General features: G+C 33.2%; 2 protein-coding genes across 2 annotated transcripts in view; one reads left to right on the top strand and one right to left on the bottom strand.

Moving 5' to 3' along the window:
- Positions 1-2099, bottom strand: part of LOC145279901 (integrin beta-1-binding protein 1-like) — a 34945-nt gene extending 32846 nt beyond the window's left edge. Inside the window, exon 1 of the mRNA XM_080131433.1 lies at positions 1924-2099. Coding sequence (XP_079987559.1) covers positions 1924-2004 — 81 coding nt within the window. The 5' untranslated portion in view covers positions 2005-2099. The remainder of the gene's footprint in view (positions 1-1923) is intronic.
- Positions 2100-2320: 221 nt separating this feature from the next.
- LOC145279900 (transcription elongation factor S-II-like) overlaps positions 2321-21119 on the top strand; it is a 64306-nt gene continuing 45507 nt past the window's right edge. The window contains exons 1-2 of the mRNA XM_080131432.1: positions 2321-2530; positions 20931-20999. Coding sequence (XP_079987558.1) covers positions 2462-2530; positions 20931-20999 — 138 coding nt within the window. The 5' untranslated portion in view covers positions 2321-2461. The remainder of the gene's footprint in view (positions 2531-20930; positions 21000-21119) is intronic.

The raw sequence follows: 21119 nt of genomic DNA, 5'->3' as shown, positions 1-21119 counted from the left end.
TCTTTTATCTCACTCTATAGATTGCACGTGGCGAATTTAAAAAAGAACAACAAAATTTAATGATAGTTTGGAGGAAACTACAGTGGCCTTTGTGAAGTAAGTTCATTCATTCACTCCTATAAATTTCGATGTATTTTTAACATTTGTTTTGACGATTAAGTGAAGAATCAACTTTTAAAGGGTTTAAGTTTTTTTCATAAGCGATATATACATATATATTTGTTGCCTACATAACCCCCGAAGTTAAGCAACAATGAAGCTGGCCAGTACCAGATGGGTGGCCATTTTAGGAATGCTAGGTGCTGTCTGTATGCTTTGGAGACAACTCCTGCATCTAGTATCATGATTGGTCGTCTTCTTGACTGTCTTGCCATCAGGACCAAGTGTTTCTGGACGAGAGAGTATGGTAGATGCAAGTCCCCCACACTTTAAACTAAGTGAAGCATAAGTCACAACAAAAAGGGAAAGGGGGGGTTAACAATTGTTTATAAATACGAACAACTGTACGTAGGCGTTATGGTCTTGCGTGAAGCAATATCACGTAGCAACAAATTATCGTATTTTTAGCAAAATGCAAAGTTATTTATAGATTTTTTTCTTTTCTGGTATCGATTCTTCAAAGCATTTTCTATTTAATGGTATATTAGCAATATTGGGCTCACTAAAAGAAAATTATTAATTTATTTTTCAAAGATTTAAAAGTAGTGCTCTCTTCTCGTAAAAAGAAGAATATATATATATATATATATATATATATATATATATATATATATATATATATATATATAAATATATATATATATATATATAATTCTAATCTGAAAGATAATAATTATTATTAACATATTCAACGAATTTCACACTTCAAAACACAAAAGATGAAAAATAAAACACATTTAAAATTCGGATTTTTAACCTTAAAATCTGATACGTGCGCAGTTGTTTTTTGTTTTATCTACAATTCTCACTCTCCCAACAATACATTTTGTTCAGTTTCGGTTGATTATTTTAAGCATATTTGTAACCACAAATAAAGAAGGTGGGGTTGTAAGAATATATATATATATATATATATATATATATATATATATATATATATATATATATATATATATATCGATTATGAAAATAAAAAACTACACCATTATAAAGTTTATTTTTCACTTTATAATCGGTGAAAATTTCATATTGATTGAATAATTATTTGATTTTTGGTAGCTTTTTTAAAGAGAGAGAGAGACTCCGTCAAAAAATGCTTACTCCCGCCTTCCGTTTTGATCGTGCCTACAAAACGGTAAGTTATTGGAAGTTTCACTGTACACATAAAACACAAAAATGAAAATTAGACCGAAAAATATAGTCGCCATCTTTATAAACAAATCGAAAAAGGTTAGCTAAGAAAGAACGATAACTCCAGTTTTAGTAAACGAACAAGTTTATAAACGTGAGTTATCGCTTTTCCTTGGCTGCCCACTTAAATAATCCAATCGAATTTCAAATCTAACCAGACTACAAAACAAAGCATAAGTGGTTTTGTTCAGAATTAATGATTTCATTATGATTGTCAAACAATTAAGAAATCCAATTGTTTTTCCTTTTTTGAGAATAAAAAGCTTTCATTTTTTTTTTTTAACAATTACAAATGTGGTTTCATTAAAGAAAATTCTTTCGGATAAAAGCTGTTTTGAGATGAGAACGAATTAATTTTATTTTAAAACTTTGACATTTACAAACTAACTGGTATCGATAAAGATTTTGAGTATCAAAGAAAACAATAATAAAAAGAAGAAATAAAATGTCAATTTAATTAATATTTAATTGGTAGGAAAATAAATAGATGCTTCAAAGAAGTTCTCATTTTTTCTTTACATACAAAAACAATAAGAGTTTTAGAACTTTAAACTCTCAAAGTTTTTAACTTACAACACTTTCCTTGTTGCTGTTTTGTTGCGATTGTTTATTTTTCCGTTTAAACATCTTCCGACTGGAAAGAAGGTTAATCATTTAGGAAAGTTTTTTCCAGGACGTCAAAAACAAAGTTATGAAAGTAAAAGAATAAGAAAAAAAAATGACTTATTTTATCACATACTCTCCAACCTAACTTTTAATAACATTTAATTTTCACAATTATTACAAAAATTAAATAACCAAAAAACATATTATTTTAAATGTAAATACTTATTTGATGGTAAATGTGATTCAATAAAAATAAAAATAAAATATTCCAAATGCACGAAAAAAACTAAGTCCAAACTAATGTAAAAATAGCCTCCGACCAAAGCTTAACAGAAAGCGGAATGAAAGTGAGGCTCGCCCGCCATTATACTATTTTTAAAATCCCATAATGCAAAGCGCTCGCCACAAACAAATCTGAGTAAATTCCCTTTCCAACTTTTTTTTCCATCGACCAATTTATTTTCAAATCTATTTTTACCCGCCGTTTTTTGGATTTCTAACCAAGATGGGCTGCGAAGACGAAGTATTAAAGATTGGGAAGAAATTGGAAAAAATGATTTCTAGTGGTACATCGGTAAGTAAACAAACCTCAGAAAGAACGAACAAAAATAAAGGCTTTTCCAGTCGGTTTTTCTTCTCCGAGTCTTTTATCCACATAAAAACCTTGTCTGCGAGTATTTAAGACTGATTCCCCCTTTTTATTTTATTTGTTAAAAGTAGATTTTTAGCGTAAAACTATTTCTGTCACTTTGTAAATTGTTACTTATGAAAACAAAAATGATTACAATATTACTGTACATAGATTTTAATTTAAGTCCGTTTATTCTGTGTAGATTGAATCTTGAACCGGCGGATCTGAACGAGAATTAATCACCCTCTTCCCCTATAATTTTTGGTATTATTATACAAACACCGTGACAGCGTTAGGGTTAGGGTTAATTCGCTGTCACGGTGTTTGTATAAATTTACCTAATTTTTATAGTATGTTTTAGTTTGTAGTATAGTTTTCGAGGTTAGGGGTGTATATTTCGAAAGCCGTTCTTAACATGGGGATGTTAGGTGTTTATACTACGCTGGGTTAGGTCGTAAAAAATACCAACTGCAGAATAGTAATACCGGCTAAAAGGGGTTCTTGAACCAGAGTGTCCCTTTCGGGGGTGCTTGTTTACCCCACATAAAAAAAAACTGAGCTTGTATCGTGTTTAAGTCTCCCCTCATGGGGAGGCAAGTAAAAAAAAAATAATAATAATAATAAATAAATAAACTTATAGGTGGGGTGGGGGTGATTCTCGTTCAGGTCCGTCCTTGTACCTTTTTGGCCAGTTATGAAATCCAAATAAATGAAATTTATATATATATATATATATATATATATATATATAACTTGCTTAGTTTACGTAAACGCTGAAAGTTATTTTAACTGTTAAAGCAAAATGAATTTTTTTTTTATTGACAAGAACATAATTTTACCAATTTACAAACTCTGGAGATGTTAAAAATGTGCAATTTCGACATGAAATTCATTCATTTTTACAAACGTCCGCTTGCCGCAATGTCCGCCTACCTTATGTCTTTTCATTTGTAACGGTTCCAAAGGATTTCGTTTAAACGATGAAAGCAAAGGTACGAGTTGTGTAATATACGCTGCTATTTCGTTGTATCATGCACTTTTCGCTCGTTTTTATTTATTTTTTTTTAATCTTCTTTAAACATTTTCTCATCTCCAATCTATTTAGTACAACAAACTTTAATCACTTTTCTATCTTTATCAACAGTAGATATTTTTTTTCAGTAAGAAATCTTAAAGCCTTTTGTCTGTAGTTTCATTTTTTTTTTTATTATTATTATTGTTGTTGATCTCAATAATATTAAACTTAATTTTTTCAGTCTGGGTATTGCTGTTCATTTAATTGAAAATCCACAAAGCCTCTTGTGAAAAGATTCTTTCGCTTTTAAAGGTATTAATAGTAATCCCCCCCCACACACACACACTTCTCTCTCCAAACGTATGTTTAGGCGGGCACAGACTTCAATATTTAAATACTTACAGCGTTTATGATTTGAAATGTTCTAATTCTTGCGATCGTCGATTTATTTCAAACGAAACGTGATATTTGTTTACATTCGATAATTGTTTACGTGGTAGCCGACGTTGTCTGTTTTTTTTTTGTTTTTTTATACTTTTAAATTAGAGCATTTTCTTTTCTTTTTTTTAATATTTTGTCATTTGCAAAATGTTCATCACAAACTTTATTCACAATCGTTTCATTTATTAATCAAAACAAATGGTAAATTTGTTCATCTATCCTTAGACTGTTGTCTAGGAGTAAAGTATAGTATCTGTACTTTAGCTTTTTTGTCTTCAATCAATGGTAGAGATCCTTCTAGACTGAAGTCAGTTTGATTGTTGTTACAATTCAGTGTCCCGTTTGGGAGCTAGATTCAACTCCTATTAAAAAATTGACACTATAACTCTGCACTCGTATGGAAGCAAGTAAATAGGAACATTCTTAGTCGCCACCTCCATCCCACTTTTTTTTTTCTTTCTTGGTGCTAATGTAGAGAGTGTGATCCGATCCGCTATTTTTTAAATCGTATTTCCAAGTTTAATTAAAGTTTTATGTTTTTTTTTTTTTTTTATTCAATTGCACAGAATAGGTGCAAAACACCCCCCTCCCTATGTTAAGATGGCTTTTTAAATAACATTATTTCAGCACGGATCACTCTCTGCATGCATGAGTACCTTTTTTTTTTTTTTTTTTTTTTTTTTTTTTTTTCATTTCAAACAAGCCACATTGTTACAGAGACGTAGTGGCTACTGTGGTCAGATTTATAGGGGCCCGGGTCAGTTTAAGTATAGAGTTGTCTAGCATAATCTTAGGGTTCTTCTCCACTAATACGTAAAATAAAATTCTAACTTTACGGAAAAACACTTGGTGTTTTTTGTTAGTCTTAAGATTTTCGTTTTTTTCATAACTTGCTAAATTTGAATTCTTAAGTACCAAAGTGTTAATCATTCATTCTTAGGAAGTTTAACAAGGAGTACTTGTTTATTTACGTTAAATTTAAATTTCTGCATACTGAAAAGCAGCAGTAGGTATCTCCAAAACAATGTGAAAAACGGAGCGCATGTATGCGTCGCATGTTCCCTTGGCGTCAGACTTGTGGGGCTGGGGCTGATCCGCGCTATTTTTTAAATCGTATTTCCAAGTTTAATTAAAATTTTATGATTTTTTTTATTATTCAATTGTAAGGTTAAAGTACAGAATAGGTACAAAACACCGTCCCATCCCCATGTTAAGAATGGCTTTTTAAATGTTATTTCATCACGGATCAATAAGTGCACTAGAACCGACCTGTGGAAAAGCACCACAGAATTACCCCCCTATATGTAAAACTATGTCACTTTATTATAAATTAATATTATCAATATAACTTTTGTACCATTTAAAAGAAGGGCAAAATAAACTAGTAATAATTTAAAAAAAAAATTTTTTTCATCGTACGAAAATGATGAAATTGCGAGATGAAAATCGTGTTTACATTATTGGCGCTTTAAAATAACGTTCCCATCCCATGTAGTAAGCATTTCGAACGTGAAAACATATCCGTGTTTAATAAACCTAGCAAAAAACAAGGTGCAAGTCTATAAATGGTCCACAAGTAATCTTTTTTACTATAAAAATCTGAAAAAAACTCTTCATTTTCTACTTGTCACTGCATGAAGATGTCATATTCCAAAAATCATGTAAATCGATCAAGTTTTTTTTTATTTAAGAAAATCAAATAATATCAGACATTTTATCGAAGAAAAACGTCACACCATCTTGTTTTTACACTGTTAGCGACACCTATTGGGAATGTTTGGAATATAAGATCAGCAAGAGGCTTTCCACGCTATAGAAAAAAAATCTTTGAAAATTAAGACATAGGTTTTTGAGGATGTTGAAAACAAAAATAACGTTTAAAATTCCAGCAAACGAGTAGTTTTCAAGAAATGAAGACATTAGTTTAAAGAAAAGGGTGATCACTTTTCTATAATAATTAACGTATAATGATCACCCACTTTATGGCCACCACTAGTGTAAAACTTGAATTTACGCCGCTGAAATACACATTTGCCGAATTTTTCTTGGAGCGTCAACGTGTGGGTGCTCAATTTACGTAAAATTCTTCATACCTTGGAAACTACTCGTTTGCTGGAATTTTAAACGTTATTTTCGTTTTCAACATCCTCAAAAACTTATGTCTTAATTTTCCAAGTTTTTTTTTCTATAGCGTGGAAAGTCGATGTCTGCCCCTTGCTGATCTTGTATTCCAAACATTCCTAATAGGTGTCGCTAGCAGTGTATCATTCAAAAACAAGATGGCGTGAAGTTTTTATTCGATAAAATGTCTAATAATATTTGATTCTCTTAAATAAAAAAAACAAACTACTTGATCGATTTACATGATTTTTGGAATATGACATTTTCATGCAGTGACAAGTACGTACATTATAAAGATTTTTTTCAGATTTTTATAGTAAAAAAAATTGCTTGTGGACCATTTATAGACTTGCACCAAAATCAATTAATGGTCAGGTTTTAGTGAAATTTTCGATACTTATCCATTTTAGAATGAAATTACATAGAAAATGCAGTTTCCGTAAAATATACAAGGGGAAATATTTTAGGGGCTCCCATATTTGTTTTTCCGAAATTTAAACAAAATATATTTAAATCTATCGACATTTCTATTTATAAAAGTTCAAATAAGTAAAACCTTTATTTTTTTTCTATTTATAAAAGTTTAGGCACCGCCAAAACTGGGGGGGGGGGCAGGTCAGTACTTTTTGACGGACCGTCTTTTTAAAAATCTACCAAAAATCAGGTAATTATCCGATCAATACGAAATTTTCAGCGATTGTTAGAAGAATGAACTTTATAACAGTGTACTTATTTTTCATAAACGATATTTATATATATATTTTTTTTTGCTTACAAAACCCCCCCTTGTTTTGAAGTGGGAACAAATATGCTTAAAATAATCATCTGAAACTGAACAAAACATATTGTGTTGTTGTAACGGACAGAATTATAGATTAAAAAAAAAAAAAAAATTGTTTGCATACCTTATTTTGACGTCTGAATATCAGAACTTCGATTGTGTTTAATTATCCCGCTTTTGAGTTTTGAAGTGTGAAATTCGGTGAATATGTTAACTAAAATAATTAATTTAAGTTAAGCAAAACAAAAAAAATTTTTTTTTAATATTTATACGAAAAAAGCCATTTTAAAATTTTAACAATTTTTTTTTAGCGAGCCGAATAATGCATGACCATTATTAAACAGGGCATGCTTTGAATAATCGATACAAAAAAAAAAATTCGATAAATATTGTGCCCTTTGTGTTAAAAATAGCATCATTTTTTTCGATCCCGTTTGAAAACGTTTGCCGCCTTTCGACTACGGTGGACCAAACGCGCTGAAATAATTTTTTTTATTCTGCTTTAAATTGCCCCCCCCCCCATTTTGGGGAGCCTGGCCCCCACACACATACACATTAAAAACCAAACTCATACAAATGGTCACCCATCTGGTACTGGCCAGCCTCAGCTTAATAATACATTGAAATTTTCGTCACTGAAAAATAAGTTTTTTTGGCCTGTTTGGTCTTCCATAGTTTTCTTATTATCAAACGAAAACGTAAACAGTCGATCTGAACTCTACGTCGATGCGAAATATCTGGTTACCTATATGAATAAGTGGAATTATTTGAAATTCAGGTACTTATATTATAATATTTTTGCATATTCTCTTAGAAAATCATCCGAAATCTTAGACAATAAATAAATAAATTAATTATTTCAAAAACCCTTTTTTTTTTTAATATTTAAATACGTTTTTTTGTGCAAGACAAAAAATGTCAATTGTTAACTTTTTGGGAAAATTTAACATTTAAAATTGAATTAAAAATAGTAGAAAAAGTTTTACATTATTCTGTTTTCTATATGATAAAATTCAGGGTTTTATCTCTCTGGAAAAAAAAAAGTTACTCAGAAATAATGGATTTTAATAAATGTAATTTAGTTTTAAAAAACAACAACAACTTGATTTTGCGGCCATTTTTGGCGGTACCTATAAAAGTTCAAATAAGTAAAACCTTTATTTTTTTTTAAATTTAAATACACATATTGAACAAAAATTACCTTGAAGTTGCAATTAAAAAAATGATATAAATTTAATATTGTTTTTTTCAATAGCGTTTTTTTTTTTTTTTTTTTTTTTTTTTTCGAATTAATATATACTATAATCAGTTGAATTGCCAAGAAAAAGAAACTTCCTAAAAGTTAATACAATTAAAATTCCATAATTTCAAAATGTCCCGTTACATTATAACATAGATTTTTAATTGTGTTTAAATTTTTTTTAAATATTAAGTTTTAATATAAACATGGCTCTTGTCAGCTATTTTATCGCCAGATTAAAACCAATTTGAAAATATTGCACAAATATTAAGCATTTTGTAGACACCCCCTCATATTTTGGGTAAAATTTTACATTAAGGCCCGTCTCGTCTCACGTCCGTATATAACAAAATATTATTTTTGTAGATTTCGGTGTGCTGAAAGCCGTTTCTGTCGCAAAAAAAAAAAAATAGTTTTCATGATATTGAAGAAATTACTTTTTCGAAAAGTGGGTGGTTTTCCATGTAAATTTAACTTAAAATGAGTACCCACTTTCTGGCCACCTGAGAGGGGACATTTTAGTGTTTATTGGCTAAAAGGTTTTTTTCAGTTTCTTTTTCTGTTTTCATCTTTCAATAAAAGACACGAGGAAATTAAAAAAATAAAGAAAAGTCGGTATTATTTTACTTTAAGGCTCATCTCACATTCGTATAGAAAAAAAATAGTTTTTTTTGTAGTTTTCGGTGTGCTTTAAAAGAATAGGGTAACCGTTTCCGTCGCAAATTTACCGTTTGTATTGTATTAACCTCTTAACTTTGGGACTATTTTCCATTTCGCAGCCTAGCCATTGTTTACACTATGCGCGAGCATAAACAAAGGCTGTTAAATGTGCATGTTAAATGTACCAAACTTCCTTGTCACAGTGTAGTATTGGCGAAAAATTAAAATTAGACGAAAAACAAGTATTTTCCAAATATTTTGATTTGTACGCACTAGTGCGAGTGCGCACACATGGCCTACACACGCGCATAGGGCATGTGCGCGCGCTTGCACATACAAAATGGCCACCCATGATAACATAGAATTACATGGTTTAATATTTGGAGAAGTACTTGTTTTTCTCCTAATTTTAATTTTTCGCCAATACTACACTGACAAGGCAGTTTCGTACGAGAATGCACATTTAACAGCCTTCGTTTATGCTCGCGTGTAGTGTAAACGAAGGCTAGGCTGTGAAATGGAAAATAGCCCCAGAGTTCAGAGGTTAATACCATGCAAAAGAAATCAAACAAAAAAAACTTTTTAACCAATAAACACACAAAAAAAATGCCCCCTCTCTAAGGTGGCCAGAAAGTGGGTACTCATTTTATGTTGAATTTACATGGAAAAGTGATCACCCACTTTTCGAAAAAATAATTTCTACATATCATGAAAACTATTTTTTTGCGATGGAAACGGTTTTCAGATTCGCTTTTAGCACACCGAAATCTACAAAAAAAATATTGTTATATACGGATGTGAGATGGGCCTTAAAGTAAAATAATGCCATATTTTGTATGTCTCTTTTCATCCAACAAAATATGAAACCCCGTAGGTAACCAAATGAACAATCAGTAAAACTGTGTTTCATAAGCTCGTTGCTTGTTTGTTTACAAACAGACGATTTGAGCACTATAAAGGTGGTGGCGGGTGTCTATTTAAATAGACATTCCGACGAGTTATTTACGGGCATCAATTCCATGGTCGAGTGGGAGAACCGCCGACTGTCAACACGACGGTTCTAGGTTCAATCCTTGGCTTGGGAGAGATGCTAGTCTAGCGGCACTGATGAGTTGTGATACAACGAAACAGGACTGTATGTCGATGACTACAAATATATTTCATATTTAATATACAAATGTTTATAATATTATTAATCGTTAAACTGTGTAAATCTTAAAACCTAACAAAATTATAACGAAGATTAATTGCAGTTTGAAGAAGATAAAGTTTTTAAAAAATCATTAAGTTGCTTCTGCTTTTCCATAGTTCGTATAGTTAACACAAATCTGATGTCACAGAAACATGCGGTCGATTTTTCACAATCGTTTGGCAGACTCTGAAGTGTCTTGATTTTTTTAAAACCTTTATCTTTTTCGAACTGCAATTAATAATTAATCTTCCTGGAACGGTTTGGTGCTGAACTGGAGAATACTATAAAGTTTCTTCATGTCCCCCACAGATGCTGCATGCTCCATATCTTTGGCAATTTTTGTCCAGTGGGTATTTCAATCGTCCCTTGCAGAGTGGGCAGTCGCCCAGCGCAGCTAACGGAAGTTGTTGTGTTCGGAGCAGCAGGCTTTTTTTGTTGGCAAGCTCGATGGTGTGACCAGAAATCCAGTTCTTTGCATGCCGTCTGGTTTTACCCAGAGTCTGTTGGGCAACTTCATTCACACTGTTTTTGAAGGACTGCCAGATATCCTCAGCTGTCGGTATGAGTACCGGCGAAACAGTTTGACATCTGGAGCTGAAATTCGGCTTTGGTCTCCTGGCATTTGAGGCGTGAGATGCCATATTTTGTACGGTAGTTGGTAGGCGGGTTGGCTTTCAGGCATGGGTGTAGCTTTACATGGACCATCACGTTATTGAAGCCATGCTCATTGCCGGTTTCCACTCCTTGGTAAGGACAGCAATCCAGCACACTTGAGGCCCAGTGAGTTCTGACGAGAACATGGTCAATCTGGTTACTGGTAGGGACTCTCATTGGAGTACTATGTGACTAAGTGGCGTGATGGAATCTGAAAATTGGTGCTCGACACTGTCATCTGGTTTACAGCAGCAACGTTGATTAGATGATCGCCATTTAAGCAATGGTCATCAATAGCGAAGGGGCCAATAACATATGTGTTTGGGATTCCAGGGTTGGTGCAAGCGTTAAAGTCACCTGCAACTACTACCAAGTCTCTTGCTAGAATATTATCCGTAACCATATGCATGTGCAAATCTTTAACAATAGGTACTTGCAAATGGCCAATCCCTAAACCTCCCTTGTTTATTTGATGGTACAAATATGCTTAAAATAATTATCCGAAACTGAGCAAAGTATATTGTATTGTGGGGAGGGTAAGGATTGTAGATGAAACAAACAAACAGACCATTGGACACATTGGCTGTGTACATTCAACAACTTCCTGAGGTCAATCGACTGTGCACCAACTAGCAAACTAAACTTTCTTACCAATTACATCTCTCATCCAGTGCACAAATTAATAGCAAATTGTGACTCGTGAATTGGCCATCGCTAAACTCCAGTGCCTTTTCGTAAAGCTCTCTAACATTGTTCATTTTAGACATCTTTTAGCAACCTAGAGTGAAACGATTGATGTTTTTTTTTTTTTTTTTTTTTTTTTTTTTGCTGTAGCTAGATTCACTTACTACGGATTATCGCTTTGAGGCAGTAACGGCTGAAGAACATCGTGACCAAGCAGTTAGTAATGCCCTCATAACAAGCATTCATTCTCATACAATTCGACAACGACTTTTAGAAAGGACACTCAATTTGAGAGATGCTCTCAACTTAGCTAGTTCTCTAGAAACAGCCCAGAAAAAGCCGAATCTTATATCACTGTGGCGCACCACTGCCAAACCATCAGTGACTTGTGAGGTTTCTTGTACTTCTGAAAATATTTCGGCTGCAGTGAGGAAAAAATGTTTCTTCTGCAGTAATTGACGACATCCACAAATTAAATGCCCTGCCTGTGATGCGGTCTGTAGAAGCTGTAGCAAGAGGGGATATTTCCAACTAGTCTGCTGATCAAATCGCTTCCTTAAGGTGAATTATGCTTGTGAATCATCAATTTCATCCATTGTAACTGCTGCATTACCTGATTGTCTGTCAAAAGCCATAATTAAACTTTCAATGACTGGAATAATCCTGGAAGCTCTGGTGGATACTGGTAGCTTAGAAAGCTATATGTTGTCAAACATCATCCATAAGTAGAACTGGCCAGCAGAAACTTATCGTTGGCATCCACAGCCTTATCAAGCACTACATTAGGTCACTGCTATGCAACATTAGCTTATAAAAGGTTTACCTACCCGCATTTCAAACTTTTAGTCCTTCTCTTTGCTCAGACGTCTTACTTGACCATGGCTTTCTCAAACTACACTGAAAGGTATAAATAATCTTTGGGGGTCACAAATATCCCTTTCTCTGTATGTGCCGTAACGGCGTCCCATCTTGTTTCTCCACCACTATTCAAACATTTATCACCATGTTGCAAGCCTATTAGCTACAAAATCCAGAAGATACTGATCCATCAGCAGTTTGTATAATCTGAAATTCATGATCTTGTAAAAGATGGTGTTACTTCTTCCTGGAGAGCACAGGTTCTAGGAACCACTAACGATCGACACAAGAAGCGTCTTGTCATTGACTATCAGGGCTCTACAGACAAATTTATCTTTAGTTGACCTTTGACAACCAAATATTTTCGTTTACTAGCCAAATAGAAAAGTTACTAGCCAAACCCACATGATTTTTAGAATATGACATCTTCATTCTATGACGAGTATGTACATCAGAAAGATTTTTCTGTGCTTTTTTTTTTTGTTGTTAAGTGTAATTCTAAATATAGACCGATTTTTATGTTGATACTTGAAGGTATAAACATTCGACTTTCCTCAGATATTTTTTAAACAGCCTTTGTTAAAAAAATTTTAAAAAGTATATTGTTTTGTTAAACCTTTTATTGTTTAAATCATTTGACTTTGCTCATTTTATTTAAAAAAAAAAAAAAAGAAAAAAGTTGAAAAGATATTTTTCACTCAATAGTGAGCTTTGAAAGCGTGTTGGTGAAAGAAACACAATCGCCAAAAGATAAGTGTTGCATTATTTCTAGTCGCCACTTTGAAAAATGCGACTATTTTATTCGCAATGTAGAGCCCTGACTATAGTCAAACCATCAACTGGTTAATGTACTTTGATGCTTATCTTTTACCAAGAATTGATGAACGAGTCGAAAAAATCGCTTGTTATTCCGTTTTTTCCTACCCTGGACTTGAAGAATTCATATCAAATAATAATACAAGAAGAGAAGAAATTCACAGCTTTTGAAGCCTGTGGAAGTCTATATCAATTCTAACGTATTCCATTTGGTGTAACAAATGGTATATCATGTTTTCAATGATCAATCACTGACAATCTAATAAAACGCGGGAATGTTGCTGACACTTTTGCGAATGTTGATAACATCACTATAAGGGGCCCATAATATGAAAACCCTAATCGTTTCTTAGATGTTGCATAAGTATGGCATAAGTTTCAATGAGAATAAAAGCATCATGCGAACTGAGTTACCCTTTTAGGGTATGAAGTGTCATTTGGAGTTGTAAAACCAGTTTCCATGCTTTGGATATCTACCTCCACCACAAGATGCTAAGTTACAATAGCGGGTTATTGGAATGTTTTCATATTATGCTCAATAGATTCCTCGTTTCTCAGATAAAATTTGATGGCTAGCACAGAACCAAGTCTTCTCTCTATCTGAATCCTGCTTAGCAGATTTCACCAATCTCAAAGTACTTGAACGCGCTTTACTTATGACAGTTGATCCCAACATACTCCTTACCGTAGAAACCGAAGTTGTGGACGTTACCCTGGCTGCCACTTTCAATCAGAACAGCTTCCCAGTTGCTTACTTTTCCCTGATCTCTTTCAGTCAGCAAGCAACATTACTCTTCAGTTTTTGTTTTTTTTTAAATTTGTACATTGAAGGAATGGAACCTCACTGCTAATTTGGATGGGTGGAAGTGCAGTAAGGTTGTCAGAGCACTTTTTTTTCAGAGATAATCTTTAGGATATCCGCAATCAAACAAGATAATATTGAGATGGATTTTCTAGTTAAATGCATTTCTTTGAATTTGGTTGATAAAGCTGTCAGCAGTCATGGTTGCTGTTGCCTTCAGGCATATATCCAAACTTTGACAACTACTATTTATCCTTTGATGCCATACTGCTTTTGGTAGCTATAATTCAAAGTTTGAGGTCATTCATTTTCAATTAAATTTTTGTGTAATTAATTGTATGTATGTATGTATTTATAAACTCCTATTTATTTTATCTTTATGGGGTTTCCCCCTTCCTTTTTGGTAAAATTATTCATATACTACAAAAAATATTTCCTTTGAGAAAAATAAAACATTTAAAAAATAAATTCTCTGAAAATGAATAAGTACTGAAAATTTTGTAAATCTCACAATAGCTTTTTTATGCGTGTTTTTTTTTTTTTTTTAATAGAAAGAAAGAATCAATATTCTTTTAAATGCTCCAAAAATAATTATTTTCACCTTTTATTAAAATGATATATTTAACTCGTTTCTGCACACATTGTCTGTGCATGCACTAGCCTGTAGAAAGCACTTGAAACCCTTCCAATGCTCAGAAAACAAAACCTTGGTCTAAAGTATTACACAAAATTAATAGCCAACCCCACAAACCCAGCACTTAATAACACTTTAAACTCAAATCATAAACACCTTTACAAATAAAAAGAAAATACAATCAACATTTTTGAACTCAGAATAAAACCGATCTTCAAAGAAGCAAATCTACCCATAACCAAAATCCATGAAACTGCCCCACTGAAAACCCCTCTCTGGAAAATCATAATCCCCCAATATCGATCTAAGTTTAAGTAAACATGATAATAAACAAATAAATAGGAACTTAACTAGAAACTGAGCACCTCCTACAAATATTTAAATATTGATTTTGTATTTTTTATTTTATATATATATATATATATATATACTAGCAAAAGTACCCGTCGTTGACTGGATTCAAAAACAGCCTACAGAAAATGGACTCTGATTTATGGAAGTATAATAGGTTATGAAAAGGAAGGGTTGTAAAGAGATAGCTTCGAATTTGGGGGTATCAAAACCAAAGCAAAATATTATGAAAGTAAAAATAAAATAGATAAACCCCATGATTTATGATACCATACCTGTTCACACTGAAACCCTTATCACAATATTCTGTGGATCTATATTAAAAAACCTTGTTAAACTTTGTGACATATTTCCATTCTATGGAGGTCAGGTGCGAACGAACACCCCATAATTTTATTATACCATATTTCTTCAAACTGAAATATAATTATCAAAGTATACTTACGCAGATAGATATGAAAAGTCTTTATTAAAGTTTGTGCCTATTTCCATTCTATGGAGGCCATGCGCGAACGCAGACCCCACAATTTTATTATACCATCCCTATTTAAGTTAAAACATACTTATCAAAGTATTCTTATGTACATCTATATTAAAAACACTTGTAAACGTTTTTTTTTTTTTTTTTTTTTTTTTTTAAATTTTAAAATTTTTTATTTTCATACTTTGTGGACCAGGTGTGAACGCAGACCCCAAAATTTTAATGAACCACCATTCTGCCAGATCAAACATACCCATTCCTGTGTCTCGATACATCTTCTATCATATGTAATCAGTTTTTTAAAATAGTCAACCATATAGGAGCCTATTCGTAACCAAGCACATACACATATAGACATTCAGCTTTATATTATAAATATATATATAATTGGATAGATTAGTGTCCATTCGATTATAATCTGCTGAAAAAAAAATATATATTGGGAGGGGGGTACACAGTGGGCCCAGAGGGGGGGTCAAGCGGACATTTCACTATAAATTAGAAAAAACTACTTCATTTATAGCCATAAGGGCTTTTTAGAACCTTATGAGGGAGTAGAGGACAGGAAAAAACATTTCCCAAAAATTTTTGAAATTTTTTTTTTGGGGGGGGGGCTCAAAGGGGCCAAAAGCCTGGATTTTAGGCAATCTGGCCAAAATCCAAAAAAACGAGTTTCTTGACAGAACTCGTCAAATAATATCGATGTAAGGGCCATTTAGGGTTTGTTAGAACCGAATGAGGGAGTAGAAGACAAAAAAACATTTCTCTAAAATTTTTGAAATTTTGGGGGGTCAAAGGGGCCAAAACCCCTGATTTTGGGCGATCTGGCCAAAATCCAAAAAACACGTTTTTTGACAGAACTTGTTAAATAATACTGATACGGAGGCCATTTTGGGCTTGTTAGAACCAGACACGGTGTGGAATGTAGAGAAGTCAATTTTACATGTATAATTTTCAAATTTTTGGGAGTCTGGGTGCCTCAACCCCTAATTTTGGGAAATCGGGTCAACATTCCGGGAAACAGGTTTTTCGACGTAAAAGGCCTAAGAATGCGTTTTTGAACAGAATTTGCAAGAAAGTTCATAATAAATCCGCAGCTATGTAATAACGATTCGATACGCATTGTAATTCAATATTGAAAAACATAATGAACTATGAATAGAATGATCAATAACATAACTTGGAACAAAATAGACCCTAAATAAAAAGAATCAGTAAGACAAGAAGACAACTAGTGCTTCATATTCGCTGTTGCATTGATGAAGTGCTTCCTTCGACTCATCACAGCTTCGTATTGTGTGACCTGCTCCTTTACAATGAGTGCACTGTAGTCGTTCACATACTTTCAACACCATAGGGTCGCTTTTATCCCACAGTCTGTTAATACAATCGGATAAATTGTCAAATTGACTTGTTTTCCGTGCATAGTTCATTCGATACTGCCTCAGGAATTTGTTATTTGCTTCGATGCCACACTCCGTAAAGTTCAGCAAACCTTTGCCGTCGTTCTGTTCAATAAGTTCCGCACTGTGACCAAGAACAACGTGTGCACTTGGACTGATTTGAATCCATGATATCTTATTGACAAGAAGGTATGTTTCACGGCAAAACTCCTGAAATTCAGCAACCCTGACGTTCTTGTCCGAGTTGTTTATCGTATGGCACGAAGTATAATGCGGTCAATCTTTAACTTCAATTCGGTGTTATCAATTCCATCAGTCAACAACCTTCTGTTGCTAGTATTGAGCATAAGTGACGCCACATTTCCTGTCGTAGACGTACCCCCGTGACCTGTTGGATCAGGTTTCTCCATGGTGATTGATGTCTCTTCCTTTACCTTGGTCTGGATCTGTTCCTTCGCTTGTTTTAGAAATGCCAATGCTCTCGCGATACGGTTGGATACGTCCATCTTTGCTTCTGACCATGAATAATGTCCTGCAGTGGCATGATAACAAATCTTGAAGATCCATCCAAAGCATCTCAGCAAATTATGGAGAGGATGCAAGTTGTTGATATCTTCGATGGTAATAGGATCCTGGGTGATACTTTTGCGATCATCATAATCACCAACCTTTCGGTTTTCTGGAAGATGGATTCCTTTCTCACAGAGGGCTAGTGTTTGTTCCAAGGAACGATCAATTTTGAAACCAGTGGTGATACAGACAGAATCATGACATTGTTCTTTACTGTATGTACAGAAGCAACAAAATGCCCCACCCAAACCAGATATAAGACTATGCATCTTACCATCAATCATAGACATAGTTGCATCGACCTTGATATTCACCGATTTGCTGTGATGTTGGACAATGAATTCACAATCCTTTCTCTCTTTCTGGATGTCTGTAACGATATCAAGGTTCTCTCTGTTTTCGTTTCCCATCAGTAGCATCACGGGGCGACAAGACGAGGAAGATGCATGCGAAGGATTCTCCCATACCAATTCACCATTTGATGTTTTCAAATTTTCAATTCGAAACATGTACATGATAATGTTATTGGTTTCAGTGGAATCTTTTTGATTGAATATCGAATGGCCGCCACTACCATCAAGACCATCGTGTAACATCATACGGAGTTCGTGCAACTGATGGAAAATCGGCAACTCCACAGACTTCAATAGTTGAGATGTTGTGAGCTTCAGGCATTCGACATAATCATATTTTACACCGTAAAACCATGGTTCCTCAAGCGACTTCACGGTAGGTCGGTTTTCTCTTTTGAACTGCTCCAGTTTCTTGTATGTAGGTAGAACGTCTTTACCAGCCTCTTTTAGGAGCAAACGAATTTCTGTGTATACACGCTTGGTCATCTTACCAGTTGAATAAATGGCTGAGGCGACTTGAAGCGATACATGTGAAGGTGATACTGATTGCCCGTTGTCGAACACAGTCTTTCCAATCGTTGCAACCGTCTTGTTCTTCAGATATTTATGCTTCAAACCGAAAGCAAACATTTTGCTGGGAGAGGTGTTTTCCGCTTCAGCGGCAGCTTTTGATGATTCCATGAAATCGCTCATTCGACGGCGTTGCTGACGATCACCAACTTCTTCAAGAGGACGTTTAACTTTGGGAACATAGTTTCGACGGAATAGAACTATCTTTTTATCCATGGTACGGGCAGAACTTGTCACAGAACGATTTTTGATTTGATGTTTAATGAATTCTGAGAATACAACTTTGATGTCAGCCATGAGTTTATCTGTGGGTGGGACATCTAGTTTTGAAGAAACTTCGTTAAGGACTTGGTCAAAGTCAGGTTCTTTCTCAAAACGTGATTTCTTGCAATTTTTGAAGATTTCATAGAGGTCAAGATTGGTTATTTCATTCATCATGATTCTATCTGGAATAAAAAGTGAAATTGAAAAACAATAAATCATAGAACTGTAGGTTACCAATTAAACTGCAGGCTACTAACGAATATTTGACGAAAAATAGCTCAAAAAGTGCTAGAATTTGGATTTATCATGAAAACAGTTAAGTTTCAGGTGTTTTAAAGGCCAGATTTGGATTCTACACCCCAAAAACATAGGAAAAGTGGTATGGGTCATATATGTGGAAAAAAATTTGATTAGTTATATGAATATACGCGTTTGATGATTTTTGCTGGATACACAAAATTACAATAATTGGGTATCCTCAATATTTTTTATTACGTCAGAATTAATATGGTGCCCGAGAGTGAATTTTTTTGTCCAATTGGATTATGATAGTGTTATTTGTCTAGATTCTTATATGTGAAGCATAAATTTTTTTATCTCGGGCTTTTTTTGCAATCGTCGGTGAAAGTGTACAGATCGGGGTCAAATTTCGGGCTTTTTTTAAGGAAAAAACTGTTAATCTGTGTCATAAATTTTCCGGAAAATCCCACAAAAGAGGCCCAATAGCTGACCATAGATCCAACTTTTCGCATTTAATTCAATTTTAGACATCTGGCCTTATATTTCGGGGACTTATGGGACATGGACAGGTTTTGGAAGAAATTTTTGACAATTACTCAGGTACACTCAAAGTTGCTGCTTGGTAATTTTTTTGTTTGTGAACGATCAAAATTCGCAAGCTTCCAGCTGGCATATCTTGATCAATAATCATTTTTAGAAGATAAATAATACCATTTTTTGATACTACAGAAACTGAACTTTGCACTTTTCTAAGTTTTATAGTCATTTGGGGAAGTTGCAAAAATTCCATATGTCCGCTTGCGAACCCACTGTGGGGTACTGCTCGCACACGTGAAGCAAAAAAATCATATTTCACATTTTCGTTTTGTTTTGTTTTTTAAACAAAACACTGTTTAATTCACCGTTAAAAACCAATGTAATGGATAGACATGCACACATTACATATTTGTTTTTCAACTATATTTTTAAAATTTAACCAAAAATAATGCCAAATTGCTTTAAAATTATATATTCTGATAACCGGAGCTCCAACTATATATGTAAGAACATTTCTTTTTATCTTCATATTTTCATTTTTTTTAATTTCTAATTAGTTCTGGAATAAGAAAAAAAAAAGGTTTGTTTACAGTAAAGTAATTAACAGTGATAGTTGCTGCTGCTGCTTCTACAGGTTTTTAGATACTTTTTAAAAATAGAACGATTTTTTCCAGGTATCATGATTTTAAATTGCTCGGTACCACAAGATGGAACCAGTTACATTTTTATTTTTAACGAATAAATGTAGTAAAAGATTGATTTTATTTAACAGTGGGTGTCCGAAGAAATTTTTTTTTCAAAATTTTCCACACTCGTCATGTTGAAGTCTTTTTTTTTTTTTTTTTTTTTTTTTTAACACAACAAAAAATGGGCTGTCAAAAGAATTTCAGACAACCGAATCTATTAAAAGTAATATCTCTTTTAGGTAATTTCCAAATTTCATGGCAAAATTCTTAAGAGAATCACGGTAAGACCATTTACAAATCAGGGAGGGTCATTACAAAATCTTACCAAAAACGCTGTTTTATAACATTTTTAGCACTTTATTTGCTTAAAACTCTTAAAATATATAATGTACATTATTATTTATTAATTTATTTGAAAGTATATTCATTTTCAAACAAAACAATGGTATTTTGAGGACTTAAGTTGCTTTGCTTTTTAAAATATGACCATTTTAGCAGAACCCTCTTGAAATCCGTAATTATCCAAAGCGCTTTATCGTCCGTGTGTATTGCTATGTATTCCTTGTCAAACACAACTCACAATAAAACATATACTAATTGAATGCGCTGATTTTGTAAGAAGGAATAATTTCTACAAAGAAAACAATATTAAGGATTTATTCCATAAAAACAATTCCCATATCATACTTTCATACCTTAAAAAAATGGTTTTTATCCAAAAATTTAGAAAGAACTCGTACAACAGCCAGAGCAGGGAGCAAAGGCTTCCTGAACCCATAGATACTTGAGATAAAATAACCGAAAGGGTTGACATGCCATAAAACCCAATAAAACATCAAACATTATGCACATGCACTTTTCATTCCATTATTTTATTTCTCCACTTTTATTACATGTGGTCATTTTTTTTTTTTTTTTATATTAGAATGCTAATTTTTGTTATAAAATAATTAATATTTTTTTCCTTTTTTTTTTTTTTTTGTATTTTAGGACCATGCGGCATCTGTCGATCTTTTGAAAACCTTACAAGATCTACCAATGACTCTCGATGTCCTTCAGGTTTAAATTTTTATTCTTTCCGCTTATCCTTGCAGTAAAACAAGCATAATAATAAGAGGAACAAAATGACTGCTATTGATATTTAATGTGACCATTTTTTGCAGGATTTATTAAGCTATT

Source organism: Euprymna scolopes, chromosome 7, assembly GCF_053919585.1.
Source record: "Euprymna scolopes isolate OS-2025 chromosome 7, ASM5391958v1, whole genome shotgun sequence".
NCBI lineage: Eukaryota > Metazoa > Mollusca > Cephalopoda > Sepiida > Sepiolidae > Euprymna > Euprymna scolopes.
The sequence above is the reverse complement of the archived record's forward strand: the minus strand, read 5'-3'. Positions and strand labels throughout refer to the sequence as shown.